This window comes from Carassius auratus, chromosome 32, assembly GCF_003368295.1.
Source record: "Carassius auratus strain Wakin chromosome 32, ASM336829v1, whole genome shotgun sequence".
Lineage (NCBI taxonomy): Eukaryota > Metazoa > Chordata > Actinopteri > Cypriniformes > Cyprinidae > Carassius > Carassius auratus.
In genome coordinates this window covers 10,753,458-10,774,420 of record NC_039274.1, presented here as the reverse complement: position 1 = coordinate 10,774,420, position 20,963 = coordinate 10,753,458, and the positions used below count along the sequence as shown (strand labels likewise).

At 41.8% G+C, this 20,963-nt stretch overlaps 1 protein-coding gene across 1 annotated transcript in view; it reads right to left on the bottom strand.

Annotated features, from left to right (window-relative positions):
- The window catches only part of LOC113051594 (disintegrin and metalloproteinase domain-containing protein 33-like), a 94,166-nt gene that overhangs the window by 66,564 nt on the left and 6,639 nt on the right, over positions 1-20,963 (bottom strand). The window contains exon 2 of the mRNA XM_026215486.1: positions 13,715-13,794. Within this exon, the coding sequence (XP_026071271.1) occupies positions 13,715-13,794 (80 nt within the window). The remainder of the gene's footprint in view (positions 1-13,714; positions 13,795-20,963) is intronic.

Sequence of the window (20,963 nt, the reverse complement as noted above, 5' to 3'; positions counted from 1 at the left end):
TGTTCCTCTGTTGACATGATTACATCTGAATGATAAATGGAAGAGCAACACAAAGCCAGGGAGGTGGGCACTCAGGCGCGTGGTATCTGCAATCCCAGAGCTCATGCTGGGCTGCAAGCTTGTAGTGTTGTGAAAGACTGCACCATACTGGGACTTTGTATTTGTGCCAAAGCATGCATATCAGCTAAACATTTTCATACACAATAGAACATAATATAAAAATTTAAAGGAATAGCTATTCATCTTTATGCTTCCAAACCTGTAAGAATTGTATATATATATCCCCTCAGCCTTAGCTTTTGAAGATTAAAACCAATAACATTTTGCATCGCTGCAAAAAATGACGTCTCAAGCTTGAAAATACTGTAAAACCAAAAGAAATTTGAGTGCTGAAATAAATTTCAGATTGTTTGTCACACAGCCTTATCATATGGCTTCAGAAGACTTTGAATATAGTTCATATTAATCACTATTATCAAGCTCTAATGGCTGTTTTTAGTCTTTTTTTGGAGCTTGCCAGAATCCATTCTCATTCACTATCATTGTATGGAAAAGAGCAAACTTCTCCTTTTGTGTTTCATGGAAGTCAGTCAGTCAAATGGGTGAACTAAATGTGAGCCACTGTATCCCTTTAAAAATTTTACAGTGTTGACTTTCAAACCCTCCTTATTCTTGCTATTACTCTTCCAAATGATGTAATGATCTGTATCAATGCATGTCAGGTTAGGCAATTCCACACTGCAATAATGAATTCTGGATGCAGCAATGAGAGCTGGAGGGGCTGAGAATAATGTCCTGCCATGTGAGATGGTTTAAATCATTGAAGGTATAGAGATGCATTCAAATTTGATGTACTTTAACACTCTCTTTTTCACACAGCCTGCTTCACAGAATGCCAACTTGTGCTTTGCTCGGGTAAATATTCTGACAGGTTTAAAAAACATGACATATTTTTCAGAGATGAAACCATGATAGCACATAATAGTAGACTGGGACCAGAGAGGAACCTCATGAATGTGTGTTTACATCAGCCGAGGGAATCAAAGAAAATGTGATTTCACATTAAATCCACTCACTTCTCAATGTGACAAATTGTCCTAGTTTCATATTCACTTGGTTAAGGAAGCAAATTCTTGGTAACTGTATTTCTTTGTCCATGCATTTTCCTTTGAACTTACTGGACACATTTTGACTAATGGGGGTTAGAAATTATTGAGCTTCCAGGCGCAACACATATGAGACCTTTTATAGGGGAGTTATCAGCTTTTGGAGTAAGAACGGCTATGAGAGATTTGGAATCAGCTATGAGGATTTTTATATATATATATATATATATATATATATATATATATATATATATATAAGCTCACTACCATTAAGGGAGTTGTGTGCACCAGATCAAATTTACCACAGTCTCCTCATAACATTCCATCCTGGAGGACTCAGCATCGCTCATTCTTCATGTGTGACTATGTTGAAGAAGAGACACAGCAAAGATGATTTGGGGGAATACATCCCGATGGTTCAAACCAATGCCCCCTGGCCATCAAATAAGGGATTTTGATAGAGGTTAATGTTCTATATTTATCTTAGGACTCAATCTCAGGCTACTGACCCTGACTACTGATCTTCTTTAGTGTATTCTGGCCAAGAACTGTCTGCTTTTACAGGAAGAGAATTTCTGACTGACATGTCATGTTGGTTTTACATGATGAGGTAGGTTTATCGGAAATATCTGAATATTTATATATATATATATATATATATATATATATGTGTGTGTGTGTGTGTGTGCGTGTGTGTGTGTGTGTGTGTGTGTGTGTGTGTGTGTGTGTGTGTGTGTGTGTGTGTGCGTGTGTGTGTGTGTGTGTGTGTGTGTGTGTATGTATATACACTTTAAAGAAAATGTGTAATAGCACGCATATTCCTAAAATATTATCCATTTATTAGAACTAATTAAGCACATATTAATGCCCTAAGGCGCCAATCACTAGCGAAATTAATACACTGGAGTGTCGAATAGCTGCCACAAATATATCCACACCTGTATGATAGTTTGCAGACAGACTTTTTCAGAGAAAACATTTAATTCCTAGAAAGAAATTGCAACGAAGCTTGGTGTCGACTACCTAGAGTTATGCAAAAAGCGACACAGAGAAACATCCGAGAAAAGTTTTCCAAAGCCAGAAAAGGAAATAGTAAAGATAAAAGGTAGCAAGTACCAAATACATGTGTTTCAAATAAATGTTAGCCTACTGCTGCGGCTGTAGTTGTTGTTCTTTCAATAAGCGAATTTAAAGGGTATACAGTAAATGTAATGCCAAACGAACATACAATAATAAACCTTTGTTATTATCAAAAGTAAATCGTGACACCACATTAAAAATATAAAAGAAGTGTAACAATTTATCCAGTTTAATAAAATAAATGAACACTAATAAAATAAAGTAACAAACTGACTCCAGTGTTTTGTTTTGTTTTTCCACATCATGCTAAAGTTTTCTGACTATGAGATATTCACACTTTCTATAAAGGACTGATTATGGAAATGGAATGGTTATTTTGTATTGCAAACATGATACTTGATGCTGAACTGCTGGTAATCATGATTCTTTTGTCTATAATATTCTGACCATTGGTGCAAGTCTCACACCTAGATTGCCTACACTTCTTTATTGTATCAATGTTTTGTTTAGGGATACGTGCAAGCGTCGCGACATATGTTTACATTAATCTATACACCGCCTCCAGCAGCGCGGGGGTGAAGGCATGTTTGGAAACGGTATAAAGTTGCTCAGCCTTTTCAAACTTTTTTTTACCCCAAACAAAGAACAAAAACAAACTTCTACATGACCTTATTCTACATCCCTAAATCTACCCAATGCCTAAACTCAACTAACTTACTAACTATTAATAAGCAGCAAATTAGGAATTTATTGAGGGAAAAGTCGTAGTTAATAGTGAATAAGTGTTCCCTATTCTAAAGTGTTACTCAATATTTTTTCCACGAAAGTCCTCTTAAGAAAGAACACATTTCTCAAGAAAGTTTCTAAGAACTGCAATTTTTCTAAAATTCTTAAGAAGTTTTCAAATATATGTAGAGTTGTTACTGATTTTAAAATTCAGCAAAAATTCATGTCAGGTATAATCATGAAAAGTCTTACTGTTCAAAAACTTTTTCAGTGTCTTTGAGAATAATGGCACTGAAGAACCTAAGTGAAAATACATTCAAAGACTTACAATTCAGACTGAGCTTCACAGTAGGGGAAACACACAAACAAACACACAATCATGAACATACACTCACTTAAATCTGACACTGGCCCAGAAAGCAGAAGGCATACTATGATTTCTTAAATACACACATTTTTTCACATTTTCCTTACAAAAACTCTGAATTTCTGAACATTTGAGCATTCCTCCAGACTGTTTATGAATGAAAATATGACTCACAACATAATAACCTATCTTTACTTTAATTAAAACTCTGATGTCCTCCAAAATAATCATTAAAAGGAATATATTTTTGGCCATTCGTCCTCACGCACATCCACCTCTCACTGAAAGTGACTCATCTGTCCAACAAAACAACAGTGAATGAATAAACATTGTTAAAAAATAAAAATGGCCATGTCTGAGCTAGTTTTTGAATGATGCTGTTTTGTGTGCCGATGTTTGGGTGTGTGTATGTCTGAGCATTCAGTGCTGCTTTTCTAAATTCTCTACATCATTTTATATAAACCACGAAGGCGACTTTCAGTTGGAGCATGTGGACTGTGCCAGACTGTCTTATTATGTGGCTTATCAATTCTTTAACACACCGACCTACCTTCGGACTAGCACACACTCACAAACAAACACACAAAAAAATCCTATTAAACCAGGTATTTTTATACAAGGAACACGTATTCACCTACTTGTGAGCATGACCCAAATGCCGACAGGTTCATCGTGGGCACCTACGTCCTAAAACAAAAGAGCCTATTCCATCATGGCTGCAAATTCAGCAGCAACTTCAACTACTTCACTTAAAGTGGGACTTCAGACTCTGTTCACTTCAATTCAAATGTTGGTTTTACTTCAGGAGGTCAAAAAGTAAAACACTTTCAGAGCAAAACTGGAGACAAGAGACAGAAAAAATGCCTCTGGAAGTTGAGAAAGGACAGGGGGAGAGTGAGTTAGAAGGATGGAATAAAAAAGATAGAGCCATACAGAGAGTGACTGTGATGGAGAGGCGAATGAAAGGGAGGAGAGAATGATTGAGAGTGAAAGCCAGAGAGAGATAGAGGAGAGAAGAAAGAGGAACGTAGGGTGAGGAGAAACAAATCTAAATCCTTACAGGATTGCGGGTGTCAAAAGTGCTTATTTTTGTTTTAAAGGGCGTCCTCCCGTGTAACTTTCCACTCTCATTCTTTTGGCTCTTGCTCTCTGACTGAACTCTGAAAGTATTCTCTCTGTTAGATGTCGTATTTCTACTAAATTAAATTCTACATAGAATGTAAAACACCAAACATTTGGCATTACGTTAACTTCTTTACCTCAAGTCTAGTTTTCTGAGTATTGATTACTTACTCCAAGGTGGAATTAAAACTAAATTAACTTTGGCATTAGAAAAATACATAACAGAAACAACACAACTAAATATGCTCTATACAAAATTTGCCAGGTGCTATGATTAATTGAAGCTCAGGTTTTTTCATAGTCTTCCTTTAGTCTCTCATTCCTTCCCTTGTTTATCCATCTCCCAGTTTTGAAAGGATAACATTTATTTTTCAGATCAGAAAGATCTAAGGACTTCTCGCATTATAAAAATAATGCTTTTTCAAGTTCTGGGCCACTTCTTCTCTGGGAACAGCACAAATTATATTGACTTGTGTATTTCTTATTGTGAAACTCACAGTTATGTATACAGTACATATTACATTACCATTGATTGTTACAGTATATTCTGTATACTTGCTGTAAATCTTGGCCATTTCAAGAAATGTTGCCTTTTTGTGATGAAGTAGATATCCGTGCTGGGTACAGCACACACACACACACATACACACACACACACACACCACTCTGAATTTCCCTTCACCTCTGTTTGGTTGCCAGCCAAGCGGGTGCACACGCCATCTTGACAGCCCATGGCAGTTTCACACACTACATTTCCCTGTTCCAGTTTCATCCCGATCACACATATTGCATAACACATGCATTCTGTTTTGTTAATGTCTTATGTATTCATTTGTTGCTTGTCAGAAGTGTTTGGCATGGTCAGTCTTTCTGTTGGTGCTGGCGAAACCAAGCGACTGAGCACCACCCACTTATGACATCAACGTTGCCGCTGCAACGGCACACTGTGCTTGAAGTCAGGCAAACCGTCCCTAGGTTACGTATGTAACCCTAGTTCCTTGAGGGAACGAGACGCTGCGTCGTAGCGCTTTTGGGGAACACCTTTGGCAAGAACAACTCTGAATATCATGTGCAATCAGTTCAATGGAAGAGCGTGACGTCACAGACGGGGTGACATAGCGACCAGGAAGCTATAAAGGCACGTGCCACACAGCTGGCCTCAGCTTCGAGTAGGGAAGCAAGCGCAGACAGGGGTGCCGGGAGTATGGCTCGGCGACGCAGCGTCTCGTTCCCTCGAGGAACTAGGGTTACATACGTAACCTAGGGACGTTCCTCTTCGGGAACTCGAGCTGCGTCGTAGCGCTTTTGGGGAACGATGTGCCAACGCTGCCAGACTACCAAGGCCCTGCCTAGTGTGTATCCGAAGAGCACAGCTTAGGACGAGAGGACAGAAGAGCCAGGAGCGGCTCGCATATCGAGATTGTAAAATCTGGCGAATGTAGAGGGCGTGGACCACCCCGCAGCGTTGCAGATGTCCAAGAGGGACACACCTGCTAAAAAGGCCTTAGAGGCAGCCATACTCCGCGTAGAGTGAGCCTTGGCTCCCAAAGGAAGGGGAAGACCAGAGGACTCATAGGAGACGTTGATAGCCTCGACTATCCAACGACTAGGGGTCTGCTTAGAGGCAGGAGAACCCTTTTTAGGAGGACCATAGCATACAAGCAATTGGTCAGACTTTCTCCACAGGGCAGCTCTGTGGATGTATGCGTCCAATGCTCGCACTGGACACATACAATTTAGCTTCACCTGGTCTGGCTCCCGAAAGGGAGGAGGACAGAAGGCCTGCAGTACGACAGGTTGTGGTGTGACAGAGGGAACTTTAGGAATGTAACCCGCTCGAGGGTAAAGAAATGCTTTGGCCATAACAGGGGCAAAGTCTAGATAGTTAGGGGCCACCGAGAGGGCCTGAAGATCTCCAACTCTCTTTAGAGAGGTAATAGCCAGTAATAGGGCAATCTTAAGTGTCAGATGTCTGTCTGAGATTTCTTGAATTGGCTCGAATGGAGCTTTGCAGAGAGCCTCTAACACCAAATCCCATGGGGGAATACGGGACCGTACTGGAGGTCTCAGCCTCAGTGCACCTGGGAGGAAACGTGTAACTAGGGGGTGTCTACCCAGTGACTGGTCACTGAAAGGGACGTGGTAAGCAGCTATGGCCACCACGTACACCTTTAAGGTGGAGTGGGTTAACCCCGCAGAGAGCCTAGCTTGTAAAAACTCCAGAACTGTACCAACTGGGCAGTTAACAGGGTCAAGGTGGCGATCTCTGCACCATGAAGTGAAGAGTTTCCACTTTAGGGCGTACAGTTTCCTCGTGGAGGGAGCTCTGGATTGGAGTAGGGTCTCAACAACCTCGGTTGAGAGACCAGCTGCTAACAGATGTGCCCCCTCAGGGGCCACACCCACAGCTTCCACAACTCCGGGCGAGGGTGAATTATTTTGCCCTGCGCCTGAGAGAGTAGATCTGTCCTGATCGGAATCTGCCATGGAGAGCCGTCGAGGAGAGAAATCAGATCTGCGAACCATACTCGGCCCGGCCAGAACGGGGCTACTAACAACAGACGAACCCCGTCCCGGCGTACTCTCGCCAGAACTCCCAGGAGCAGAGCGATGGGGGGAAAGGCATACAGACGAAGCCTCGGCCAAGTCTGTGCCATGGCATCTAGTCCCAGTGGAGCTGGGTGAACTAGAGAGAACCAGAGGGGACATTGCGATGTCTCTCGAGTCGCGAAGAGGTCCACCTGAGCTTTGCCAAATATTTGCCATATCTGCTTCACCACCTCGGGATGAAGAATCCATTCCACGGGCCTCGGCCCCTGTCTCGACAGCATGTCTGCTCCCACATTCTAATCGCCCAGGAATATACACTGCTCTTAGCGAGAGGAGTTTGCCCTGGGACCACAGGAGGATCTGGTGCACCAGCTTGTACAAGGGGCGTGAACGCAGACCCCCCTGGTGATTGACCGCTGTGTTGTCGGTGCGCACTAACACATGACAGCCTCTCAGGTCTGGGAGGAAATATTTTAAAGCTCGATATACTGCTAGCATTTCTAGACAATTGATGTGCCATGTCAGATGGCAACCGCTCCACAGACCGCGGGCATGGTGGCCACTCATGACCGCACCCCAACCGGTGAGGGACGCATCTGTCGCTAGCGTTACACGGCGACCAAGAGCTCCCAACACCGAGCCCTGATTCAAGAACCAAGGTTTCTTCCATATATCTAAGGCACGAAGGCATCGCCTCGTGACCTGTATAGTTCGGAAAGGATTTCCCCTTGGGGAAAACCCCTTGGTCTTGAGCCAACACTGAAGGGGCCTCATGTGCAGGAGACCAAAAGGTATCACGTTGGACGCAGCTGCCATGAGCCCTAACAGTCTCTGAAACTGCTTCACAGTGAATGACTGGCCTTCTCTGACTCTCTTGACTGATGTGAGGATCGACTCGATCCGAGCAGGAGACATACGTGCCTGCATCGTGGTCGAATCCCATACTATGCCTAGATAGGTGGTTCTCTGAACTGGAGAAAGTACACTCTTCTTGGCATTCAGTCTCAAACCCAGCTCCCCCATATGGGCGAGAACGACACCTCGATGTCGAACCGCCATCTGCTCTGATTGAGCTAAAATCAACCAATCGTCGATACAATTTAGAATGCGGATGCCCTGCATACGGAGGGGTACCAGAGCCGCATCTACACATTTCGTGAACGTGCGGGGTGAGAGTGCAAGGCCGAAGGGAAGTACTCGATATTGATAAGCTTTGCCCCCGAAAGCGAACCTCAGAAACTTCCTGTGTTGTGGAAGGATGGATATGTGGAAGTATGCATCTTTGAGATCTATTGTGACAAACCAGTCCTCGGATCTGATTTGAGCTACAACCTGTTTGACAGTAAGCATTTTGAACTTCAGTGACATAACTGAGAGGTTTAACTGACGTAGGTCTAAGATCGGACGCAACCCCCCATCCTTCTGTGGAACTATGAAATACCGGCTGTAGAACCCGGATTCCCTGTCTAGAGGAGGGACCACCTCGATGGCCTCCTTCCTTAATAGGGTATTCACTTCTTGTTCCATAACCAGAGCCTGCTGGGGGCCGACGACTGTCGGTGTAACCCCATTGAATCAAGGCGGTGGACGGCCGAATTGAATAGCATAGTCTCTTTCTACTGTGTGCAGGACCCATTGAGATACATTTGGCAGAAGTTTCCACGCTGCTCGAAAATGTACTAAGGGAATCAGTCTCTCGAGACTGATCTCTGGTGTAAGAAGCCCCCGAAGGGGAGGCGAGCTTCCCAGCTCCGCTACGCTCACGGGCGGAAATAACTTGGAGGGATGCTCGCGGGAGACCGCTGCGCCCTGAAGCACCGGCAGGGTTGGCAGACCGGCCTCCAGAGGGTACCGGTGAGAGGCGGGCACCGTATAACGTTGTGGATACCGCTCTGACCCCATAGGGGCTACCCTCGAGGTCACTGGGATATTGGCGTCAGGACCTCTTTGTCGAGGACTTCATAGCTTCGATAACTGTACGAAGATCAGATTTTAATCTAGGAGCCCCCGGCTCAGAGCTCTGCTTTTGAGCCTCACGGTATGAGGAGCCTGCTAGTGGCGTGAGTATCTCCCGTCCAGATAACCCACAAGAGCGACGAGGGAGGAAACTCTGGAACGCCGCCGCCTGCTTACGGGCCTCCTGGAACCTGTCGACGACAGTATTGACTGTGTCGCCGAACAGGCCCGAGGCTTGGAGCGGGGCGTCCAGGAGGCAGAACCTGTCACGATCTTTTATTTGGGACAGGTTCAGCCATAAATGCCTCTCCGCGGCCACCAAGGCTGCCATAGACCGCCCAATCGCGCGAGCGGTCTCTTTGGTGGCGCGGAGGGAGAGATCAGCGGTCCATCTAAGCTCTGCAATATCGTCGGACTTGATCCCCTCTCCCTCGTCTACATCTCTCAGCAGGTCGGCCTGATATGCTTGAAGGACGGCCATGGTGTGAAGGCACGCCCCTGCCTGACCTGCTGCCACATAGCCCTTGCCCACTAATGCTGATGTTGTTCTTAATGCTTTTGTAGGCAAGGCCGGAGCCTTCAGAGACGATGCCGAACCGGGTGACAGATAGCCCGCAAGCGTCTGTTCGACCCGTGGCATCGCTCTGTAACCACGCTCATCGAGCCCTGTCACATTTCCATAATATTGTGAATCAGGGCCGAAGAGACGGGTGGAATATGGGTGTTTCCACGACCTCGCTATTTCGTCATGGAGGTCGGGAAAAAAGGGAAGGCTCCGGGCTGGAGGTGGTTGTCTGGGCCTGAGATACCGCTCATCGAATTTACTTCTCTGCGGTTCATGTTTTTTCTGTGGGGGCCAGTCTATTTTTAACTTCTCGACTGCGCGAGTAACCACCTTCAGCAGCTCCTCATACTGGGGCGAAAGGGGTGGCGAATCCCTATCAACTGTCTCCACATCCACCTCATCAGATGAAGAGAGGTGGAGTGTCGACCCCTCGCCCTGGGGGGAAGAAACCGACGAGCGTGCTTCCGATCCCAGGGTTTGGGCGCCTGATCTAGCAGATGAGGAAGGAGATAAGGACTGGCCCGTCTCCATTCCCTCTGCCAGATCCACCTGCGAACCCCACGAGTGCAGCAGCCGCTCTGCCTCAGCAGAAGCGGGGCCAGAGCCGCAGGGAACGCTGGCGAAGGCTCCCTCCTCAAAGAGAGCCCTCCGGGATCGAAGCGTCCGCATTGGCAATCGTTCACAATGCGGACAGTCAGCTCCCTCGAGAGCTGACTCAGCGTGCTTCGACCCCAGGCAAACCACGCATAAATCATGTGTGTCTCCAGCCGTGATGTAGCGCTGGCATGGAGGAACACACAGTTTATAGCGCGATTTGGTTTCGCCCTTCAAATGTCTGGTCTTTGCTTTAGACTTAGGCATCTTAGTCTAACAATGCTGGACAGACAACAGTAAATAAGACTTACAAGACAGACTTATGAACATGCACACACAGAGCGCTTGCTGAAAGACGCGAAGCTGAGGCCAGCTGCGTGACACGTGCCTTTATAGCTTCCTGGTCGCTATGTCACCCCGTCCGTGACGTCACGCTCTTCCATTGAACTGATTGCACACGATATTCAGAGTTGTTCTTGCCAAAGGCGTTCCCCAAAAGCGCTACGACGCAGCTCGAGTTCCCGAAGAGGAACTATTGTTGTATGTGTTTAAAGACTGACGAATGGAAGGAAAATCACAGTTATTTGTATTATTGGTTTTTAGTATGTGTTTATTATGTTTAAATTAGTTTTTGTGTTCAAAAATGTCTATTTTATCTATGTTAAGACAAATAAAATGGTACGTCCACAAAAGGGCAGGAGTCTGGCCTCTAAATCTATTACCATTGCACTCGCGTCTCGCACAACAGAGACGCATTTTTAGAAAGCCATGTAAAATTAACGTGACTTTTTAAAAACATATCTTGAGACTTTATGTTGGGTTTTCCCCCACTTTTTTCCACAGTCATTTATTCCAGTGCTTTGGAGTAAACATGCATTAGTAACATTTTGCTCAATGCGCCCTCTTGTAGCCTCAGAAAAGAAGCCAAAAGCTTTTTTTCAGCATAACTGAAATTATGCATTTTAAAATGTGAATATAATTAGATTAATTGCAAAATTCGAATTTAGCTTTTCAGCCATTTTGACAGCCCTAATATACACATATCAGTATGGGGGAATTTGGAAAACAAAATGGAAAATCTAAACCATATGCTCAATGCTTGGTGACACAAAAAGCCAGAGTGATTTTCTTTTGCCATAATGGCACTTTTCCACTACATGGTACAGCACGGTATGGTTCGGTATGGTTCACTTTTGGGGGGTTTTCCACTGGGTACAGTACCTGGTACCTGGTACTTTTTTCAGTACCTCCTCGGTTGAAGTTCCACCGTACCATTACCAAGATGTGACGTGTACACACTGCTGATCAGTGATTAGCTGGTAAGAAACTTTGTTACATGCGTCACTGAACTCGCGACACAAACACAACAGAACCGTTAGATTTAAATCAGCACAGCCTGTGAAAGATCGAACGCAACTGCGCCATAAGTAGCTAACATTTTTTCTGTTCCACTGCCCCCTTCCTTAGGGAAAAGTGTCTGTGTGTGTGTCTTTGTTTCAGTGCACAAAAAATTACATCTGCCTAATATGCATTCAGACAATCTCCAAAACGAGTGTGTGTGTGTGTGTGTGTCTTTGTTTCAGTGCATAAAATAACATCTGCCTAGAATGAATTTAGCCAAGCTCCAAATGTGTGTCTTTGTTTCAGCACATAAAATTACATCTGCTTAACATGAATTCAGCCAAACCCCAAGAAGCACAGTGACTCATTACATCATCGCCAGAAAAGCCAGAAGTTCAATCAAAGGTCCAGATTATCATGGCCTGTGAGTGAGTGCACAATATTTGTCAAAATTTGAAGACAGCTATTAGGGGAACATGAGAGCCTATGAGAAACCTCAGGGGTTGAGGATGAAAGGACAAAGCTGAGTTCACACTTACAGCTAATAAATGGCTTGAGATCACAGAGCCTACGAGCTGTTGGTTTCTAGATTCTCCTTGCTCACACTAGTAGTTGTCACTTTGGTCCTCATCTGCATAAAGCCGAGCTCTGTTCTTGGTGCATTGGCAACAGTCACTGTAGCAGGAAATCGCCAACGAATATCTGTTTGTTTTGTTGTGCCATATAAAGCAATTCATGTTCCAGTTAAATGACTAATCTTATCATTTCCATGAAAAATGTTAAGAAGTTGACACCAAATCAACAGTCAGCATCAGTGGCAAAACAACAGCTGACAGAATCTGTTTGGCTTCAGACACTCAGAGTCAAAATCACATTTATTCAAACTGAGCACATGCTTCATTCAAATTTATGCGGTTTCCAAATACTGGATTTTTAAATGTGGTTTTAATATAGTAAATATAAATTAATTGTTGTGGGGCATTTAGCTTGACATTTCCGGGCTGTCTCAGGATTTCACAACAAGCTAAGAAGGTCAGATGCATCCGAAGGGCATCGAGTTTGAGACGGAGCACAGATGTCAATATAACAGAGAAATCAGTCTTAGTGGATGTTCCAGAGGAGTGAACGAGGATGTATGCGCTCTCACTCATGTGTAGCCATGTATTACAGCACATGAAATTCAGTGTGGAAAACTTTAGTAGAGAGGGCTGTGACTTTAAAGCAGCCAATGGGAATGGTCAGGTCAAGCTATTGAACTTTATGGATTTTATATATATATATATATATATATATATATATATATATATATATATATATATATATGTGTGTGTGTGTGTGTGTGTGTGTGTGTGTGTGTGTGTGTGTGTGTGTGTTATGTAATATTTACATAAGATTGTCAGTGGCTAATATAGACAAATGGAGATAATGGTGGCTGGGTGGCTGATAAATAAGCTACATTATAACCATATGTTTTTTTTAAAAAAACATCCAAATGTTGAAGAGAATAGTAAGAATGAGTAGAAGGTTACTCCAGGCTACACTCCAGAACTGTCACCAATGAATGGTCATCATGTGACAACTTGACACAGAAGGAGTCAAGTTCAGAACAATCGACTGAAACCCCACATTGTTGTCATTGACTCAAACAAAAGAGAAGCCTCTTTTAAATCCTTCAGAAGGCAGGCAGAATCATCAAGCTCCTCCAAGAAAACATGAAGGAAAAGCTGTTTAGTTGCTTGTTAGAAACTCTGAATGTTAGAACACCTGCAGCGACCAAACACAAGGGTCTGTCTGGATTACAGGCCTTCCTCATAATGGAAGAGTCTAAAATACACACCAACAGAGTTTCTCTACAAGCTTTCATAACTCAGATAACAAGAACCAGAACCCTAGGGTGCATATCAGGAGCTCCTTTCTGGCACTGATGCAGCCACCGCCAGCTGCAAGAGGCATTGACTACATCTATCTAAGTACCCAATGGACTGGCCTGTATGACATTGGCTTGACCATCTTCATAAAGAAAAAATCACTATGTTGAAGATTACAAAGCACAAAAAACTTTTGCCACAATGCCGAAATCCACAAACAAAATTATTCCACAGCATACCACAGTTTACAATGTGTCTTTAGTACATAATCTAACTAAATGTCTGCCTAGTGTGGAGTATCCTGACAGTTTGCATGAATAAAACTGATGAATATTTAATGTCATATACAAAATATTTATGTAGTGATTTTTTTTATTACTATTACCTATTATTTTTTTTGTTATTACCTATTATTACCTATAGTTACCTATAGTCTTACCTTAAATGCTGTTTCAGCCTCTTGCTTTGCTGTTCTGTGAGAGATCCAGTGTGCCGCTACTCTCTGTCCTCTGTCTTGCACTGAAACAAAGAGATACACTGAAATGATGAGAGGGAAAAAAATAATGTTTACTGACATTTAAGCTTCTTTTAGGGTCACTGACACACACACACACACACACACACACACACACACACACACACACACACACAGTGATATACTATGAATGTCCATGATTGAAAAAAAGAAAATTTCTTTTCAAAATCTAGCTAATTTAAAACACATGTGATTCTTAGTTCATGTTCATGTTCTCTTTGCTTTCATCTTGATATTATCTTGCTTTCAACAAAAGTGTAATTTTAATGACTCTAAAATTTCATTTGGAATAACCATCAAGAAAAAAGTACACAGAAAAACATTTTCCTTACATTTCCATACATACAAGTGAGCCTACTTGTGATTATTACTTTCAAAATGTTTTTAGATTTACACTACCATTCAAAGGTTTGAGGTCAAGATTTGCATTAAATTGCTTAAACTGACATTTATAATGTTAAACATCCAATTAAAATAAAATGAGAGAAAAAAAAAAAAAATATATATATATATATATATATATATATATATATATATATATTAAGAAGCACCAATGCTGTCATGAAACTCTAGATGTAGAAACTCTATATTGTGTACTGTTCTTTGAGGTCCACTTATAATGTTATCAAGATTTTTACATCAAAAAACATCATAATATAGAAGTAATAGGTTATTTTTTCCTCATCGGAACACTTTGTTTGAATAGGCATGGCAGATTGCAGACTCGGAAGTAAATGTCCACTGGTATGATTTGCTAACAGTTTGTTGGCTAGCAGAGCATGATTGACAGCTTACGGCCTTCACAGATGGATGCTGCTGTGATTTCTGCTGTGGTTAAAAAAGCATAAATTCTCAGTACATATCAGATGACCTGCAATAACAGACAAAGCAATTAGTGACCATGTAATAAAAACAGTTACTCACACTCCTGTGGTGCGACGTAGCTGTCAGATCTAATATATTTGGCACAACATACTCTTTTAGTTTCAATCTATCTGAAAATCCTGCATCGAATTGTGCTTTGTTTATAAATTAATATGTGGTAAAATTAAGTGAAAAAAGGACCAGAGTAAATCAGAGTAAATCAACTCTTTCCTAATTTTTCCAATTTGACACTGCACAGCTTGTTATCTTCGGAGCCATCTTTATCATTTGGTTTCTGTGTAGATCTGCATTTGCCTCTATCGTTATTTACACCACATTCGCAAATCAGTGGGCGGGGCTTAAAGGCACTAGTGTCGAAGTAGGCATTGAACTTCCTCTGCAGAGGTGGTTTTAGCCACACTATTACATCATAAAGTGGCATTTTCCAGAACTTGTCGTTTTGGCAGATTGGCTTAACAACATGTATTGGCAGTAGCAAGTTCTTATACTTGCTTTGCAGCAGCAGCAATAATCTCCAACAGCAATAACCAACAGCAGCAGCAATTCAACAGTGTAACAGATCTATTCCACCAAGACCAAATACATTAACATTGTAATATCCATTACCATGCTAAAATCTTCAGAGAGTTGCCATGATAGAACTGTTTTCATTTTGATATTAATGATCAGCATACTAGAATGACTTCTGAGGGTTTATAATGTATGCTAAATACTTAGCAGGAACAAATTAGGATTTAGTTGGAAACAAATACATTTAAGATATATAAAATTATCACTGTTCCCAAACATTTGAATGTTAATGGATTTTTAATTGATATTTTAGCACCTGTATTAAAGTAATTCATTTGAATAAAGTTTAGAGTAGTTACATCATATGGAATTTTTCCTGACTTGTTATATCACACTCAAAAGTCTAATGATCTGAGACTTACTGAAATAGGGGCATGGTGGGGTTTCATTGTGTACCCTGAGATTAAATTCTGCAGGCACCCCAGACTACTAACCATGTTTGTGTTTTTATCATGCCTGAAACCTTATGAAAGTTAGACATGGATGTGTTACTCATGAGAGTACAATATAGTCATGCAATCTAGGCCTGGTATTAAGTTAATAAACTCTAGAGAGGCAGCTGAAAGTGGGCAGTAGGTCAGACTATTAATCTCCCTCAGTCACTCAAGATTAAGAGGAATAATCATCCTCATAAATCATTTTGTACATCTCAGCTTTCATGCACTTGATTTAAACCTATTGAGGGATCCAGATTTAGACACTAAAATTACAAGCTATTACAAGTTGATTATCAGCACAGCAAAACTGGCTATTCATTCTCCCTGTAAAAAGAGAAAAACAAGAAGGCAGGGGTATAGAGAGGTGTGGCATTTTTCTTACCTCTCTTTTCCTCAATGATAGCACTTTTCTTTGCAAAAAGAAACAAATAAGCATCCCCTCTCAGCATGATCCCAGACATTTGGGGTCTCTCACAGAGCTGTCATGCACACAAATGTGGAAAAATAAGATCATTACTGACCTCGCCATATCCATTTACTGCTGGAGTTTATAAAATATGACACACGGTAAAAGGAAACAATAGAATTGATCGGGAGGGTAGTGTGTCTGCATGCTCCTCACAGGACCATCCTTTTTCCAATTTGCTTTTCTATTTCCAAAAAGTAATGGTCTCATCTCTTCTAATGCTAAAATATCTGACTCGTCTAAAATCAGCCCAATTTAAATCACTGCGGCTTGTCAATCATAACGCAATGTATCACAAAGTCTATTCTGGTTGTAATCGCAGCTCTTTTCCACAATAAACATCATCAAAGGCCAGACTTTAGTTCTGGAGACGTAAAATAATCAGCCTGTTGCCTGCACAACATAAATCCAGAGAATCCATCAACACAGACTATGGCCCTCTAGAGAAAATCATTTTCCAAAACTAATAGGTTTTGAGAAGGCATTAGCTTCAAGCCAGCCTAAGACATTGTTCTCAAAGAATGATCTAAGAAGGCCAGAGCCGGCTTGAGGGCAGTTGCTCTTGAAACACAGCGAAATTGACCTTCCTCTGGTTGACAATTATCTGCCCGTCAAGTCTCAACTGCCATGGGGGTCCCAAAGAGCCTTACTTTTTCACTTCCTCTCTTAACAGGCATTTTAGCAACAAACCTCATGAGAAAAGTCTGAAAGAGAAGAGGATTAATATTTTTCCTCTCCATACTATCCAGTCACTCTTACTTTGCCTTGGAGTCTCATTAATACAAAGAAAAAATGAAATGAAATGTAGCATTTTATATTAATAATTACTTCAAAAATTAACTTTCTTTGATTGTAGAATTTTAATTAATATATCTTATCTTATATCTTATAATAAATAATTATAAAGTCTGTGTAAACAAACTCTTAAGAGAATATTTCAGAATATTTTTTTATAGCCTATAGGCCTGTATGTCCTTTTTACCCAAGTATTCCTTGTTCTAAATGGATCATCAATATAAAATAACCAGGTAAACAACCAGGACATATTTTGCTTAATTTATGTACACCTTAAAAAGGATTAAGAAGTAATAATAAAAATATTTCCTCATATTTTAACACCTCCACAGAAGAATGTGTGTAAAATCGATGTAATAGGTTGAGTGTAACTGACAGATGTGACTTGATATCAGCTTTAAAATGTCACAAATAGAATATTGCACTAGACATTACAAAAGCAGTTTACGCCCATACTGTATTCTAAAGAGGCCTAACTGAGTGTATCCAGATATCATGCAAAGATGTAAGAGAACACATAAGATCCATAGCGCAACATTGCTGTTAGGATTACATATTGATCACCCAGTGAGGACAGAATACAAATAGCGAGAAAAACAGACAAGATGATTATGAGATCCTATCACTACTGAGATAGATAGAAGGAGAAAGAGATGAAAAGGGTATTTAAATTTTGCGACTGATATGGGTTCTTCAAGACAGTGGCCAAATGGCTGGTACAACACTGATATACTGTCTACTTAATACAGTTTAATGAAACACAAAAACGCTGAAATGAAATAAAATATTACAATGCAATGGCAATGTATTGTGCATATTTGCTTAAAAACAAAGATTTAAAATCAAAAGATTTGAACAAATATTTGACAAAGAAACATTAGCACAACTTATGATCTGTGTTTGGGATGTGGTTATCTGTTCGTTCAGACTTCAGAAATTAGATTATTAGAAAATATGCTTCAACTTTAATTGCAATACATTTTCAACACTGTTTATTGGCAAGGATTTGCACAAGGGAAGATCATGTAACCCAGCGGGTCTCAATTCCAGTCCTCTTGCCCCCCTGCTCTGCATTTTGTATGTTTCTCTTATGGCTTCAGACGTTTGTTCTATTCGAACATAACTGCCCTGCGAAGTGGAAATCACAGGATATGCCACCCTGACACCAGTTCAAAGCAAACATATATGTTCCATCCAAAGTGCATTGAAGTGTGTGAGACATGAATTTAAATTGCAGTTATTTACAGAGGTCCCGGTAAATAATAATCCGTGAATAAATGTTCCGTAGTAGGGCTGCACGATATTGGGAAACAATGACATTGCGATATTTTATTTTTCTGCGATATATATTGCGATATGAAATCTAATCTAATTTTTTCTTACAAACAAAAATGGGGTGAGCACACTTATATTCTCATTTTAAATTATTTAAACATCGACACCATCAATTGATTAATATGCGCGAGGGAGAGAGAACAAGACAGCGCTCTTGTTGTTTGTTCACTCGCTCCTCTCTCTCTCTCTCTCTCTCTCTCTCTCTCTCTCTCTCTCGTCTCTCTTACGCGCTTTCTTACGCTCTCTCTTTCTCTCTTGTGCGCTCATTCACACGCTCTCTCTCTCTCGCTCACTCTCGCGTGCTCTCTCTCTCTCTGCCCTGTTAAACTGACAGGATTTAGTGAATGAACTCCATTGCACACCTGTAAGTAATAGGTGCGTAGGAAAAAAAGACCTGGTAGGTCGTGTCAACATATAAGGAAGTTTATAAGGAACTCTCGCAGACTATCTTAACTTGCAAAATAAATTTTTAATAGCACAACGTTTTGGCCACACTGGGACTGAAATGTTGTGCTATTAAAAATTTATTTTGCAAGTTAAGATAGTCTGCGAGAGTTCCTTATAAACTGACAGGACTTAAAAACACATGCAAATGATAAACTTTCACTCTATGATGGTTAAGCTGTGCAATCAATCCACGAATCACATTCGTCAAGGGCCGTCCAGTTAATGAATAACAGATCAACTACAACAGCCTACATCGCACATCCTGCGATTATGACTATCGTGGATTCGTACATTGCGATATCGATGCTTAAATGACACATCGTGCAGCCCTATTCCATAGTGAGGTAAACTTCAACAGATTTCCCCTGCTTAGGGAGTAGGGACCAATGAACACTGTCTAGGAATCATGTCAACACAATTCATGCATGGAGCTCACTTCTAATGAGCTGATTATCAGGTGTCAGGTCATGTGTGTTAACAAAGAAAGATATGCAATATATGCAGAGCTGGGGGGCACAGGGACAGGAATTGAGAACCACTGTGTTAACCCTTAGTGACTGCATCCTACAATACAGACATTTAAGAAATTAAGCATAAGGACAGTGTAAAACTGTTAAATCTGGTATGAGACTATAGGACCTTTTGCACCGCTTTAGTTCCAGAACTAAATGTAATAATAATAATAATAATAATAATACTTTACATTTATATAGCACTTTTCTAGACACTCAAAGTGCTTACATAGTCAGGGGGTATCTCATCATCCACCACCAGTGTGCAGCATCCACCTGGATGATGCGACGGCAGCCATATTGGGCCAGAACGCCCACCACACACCAGCTTACTGATGGAGAGGAGACGGAGTGATGAAGCCAATCAGCAGATATGGGGATTGTAAGGAGGCCATGATGGTCAGAGACCAATGGGCGAATTCAGCCAGGATGCCGAGGTCACACCTCTACTCTTTTCGAAAGACATCCTGGGATTTTTAATGACCACAGAGATTCAGGACCTCGGTTTAACGTCTCATCCGAAGAACGGTGCTTGTTGACAGTATAGTGTCCCCATCACTACACTGGGGCTCTAGGACCCACACAGACCACAGGGTGAGCACCCCCTGCTGGCCTCACTAACACCTCTTCCAGCAGCAACCTAGTTTTCTCAGGAGGTCTCCCATCCAGGTACCAGGCTCAGCCCTGCTTAGCTTCAGTGGGCAACCGGTCTTGGGCTCCAGGGTGATATGGCTGCCGGTACAGTACTAACGTACTGGGACAATTTGGCGCAAACTATTTACCAGTAACATTTAAAGGGTTGCATTCGCACCGACTGTGTGTACTAGAACGTGACGTAAGCCAGTCGACAGCGATGTAATTTGCGTGCAGCCTTCAAAAACGTTAACAAAGAAAAATAATGTAAACAACAGGAGGATGGAGGACACTGTCATCAGAGCTGTGTTTTTGTTGTGTCTTGTGGGTTTCACAATAATGGACATGGAATGTCAACGTATACGTAAAGCGATTGAAAGAACGGAAAGGAGGACTAAGATTCTCCAATGACAACTGGCAGTGATACATTTGCTACAAGTGCCAGCAGCATCCGTACATTTATCGCTGTTTACCATACTTGCGAAATAAGTTGACACAAGTGTCTACTTACATCACGGGTGGTACCAGTTGTGCTGGTTAGACCCTGCTCCCAAGTGTTTTTCTTGTTAATTTCCTGGTTTGGTTTCCCATTTAAGACCTGTGTTTTCCTGAGTCCTGCGTGCTGTATAAATGTCATTCCCTGTGCTATGGGTGCGTTCCTCCCTTTTGAGTTAACAAAGACTGTTCATGGTGATATTCTCCGTCGTCTCCGTGCTCCTTGTTTCTGCATAGTAGCGAACCATGGCAGAAGACAGCACCTACAAAAAGTAAGCAGCGCACCTTCTCCATATTTTGTTTTCCATTTTTTTTTTCTTTTTTTTTTTTTTCTCCCCATGCTATGGATGTAGCCACTCATTTCTCCGCCCTAGCCAGTAGGGATTTCCCCTCCATTGAGTACGATGGATTGGGGCAAATTACTTCTGCCCTATTGACTTCCCAGACACCACAGGACTGAGCTGGAGGGAAAGGATCATCTGGTGTCTGTAGTCAGTGTCCGGCCCCAATCCAGAACCATCCCACCAATAAATCCACCTGCCACTCCATTGTAAAGCCCGCCGGCCATGGCATTCTCA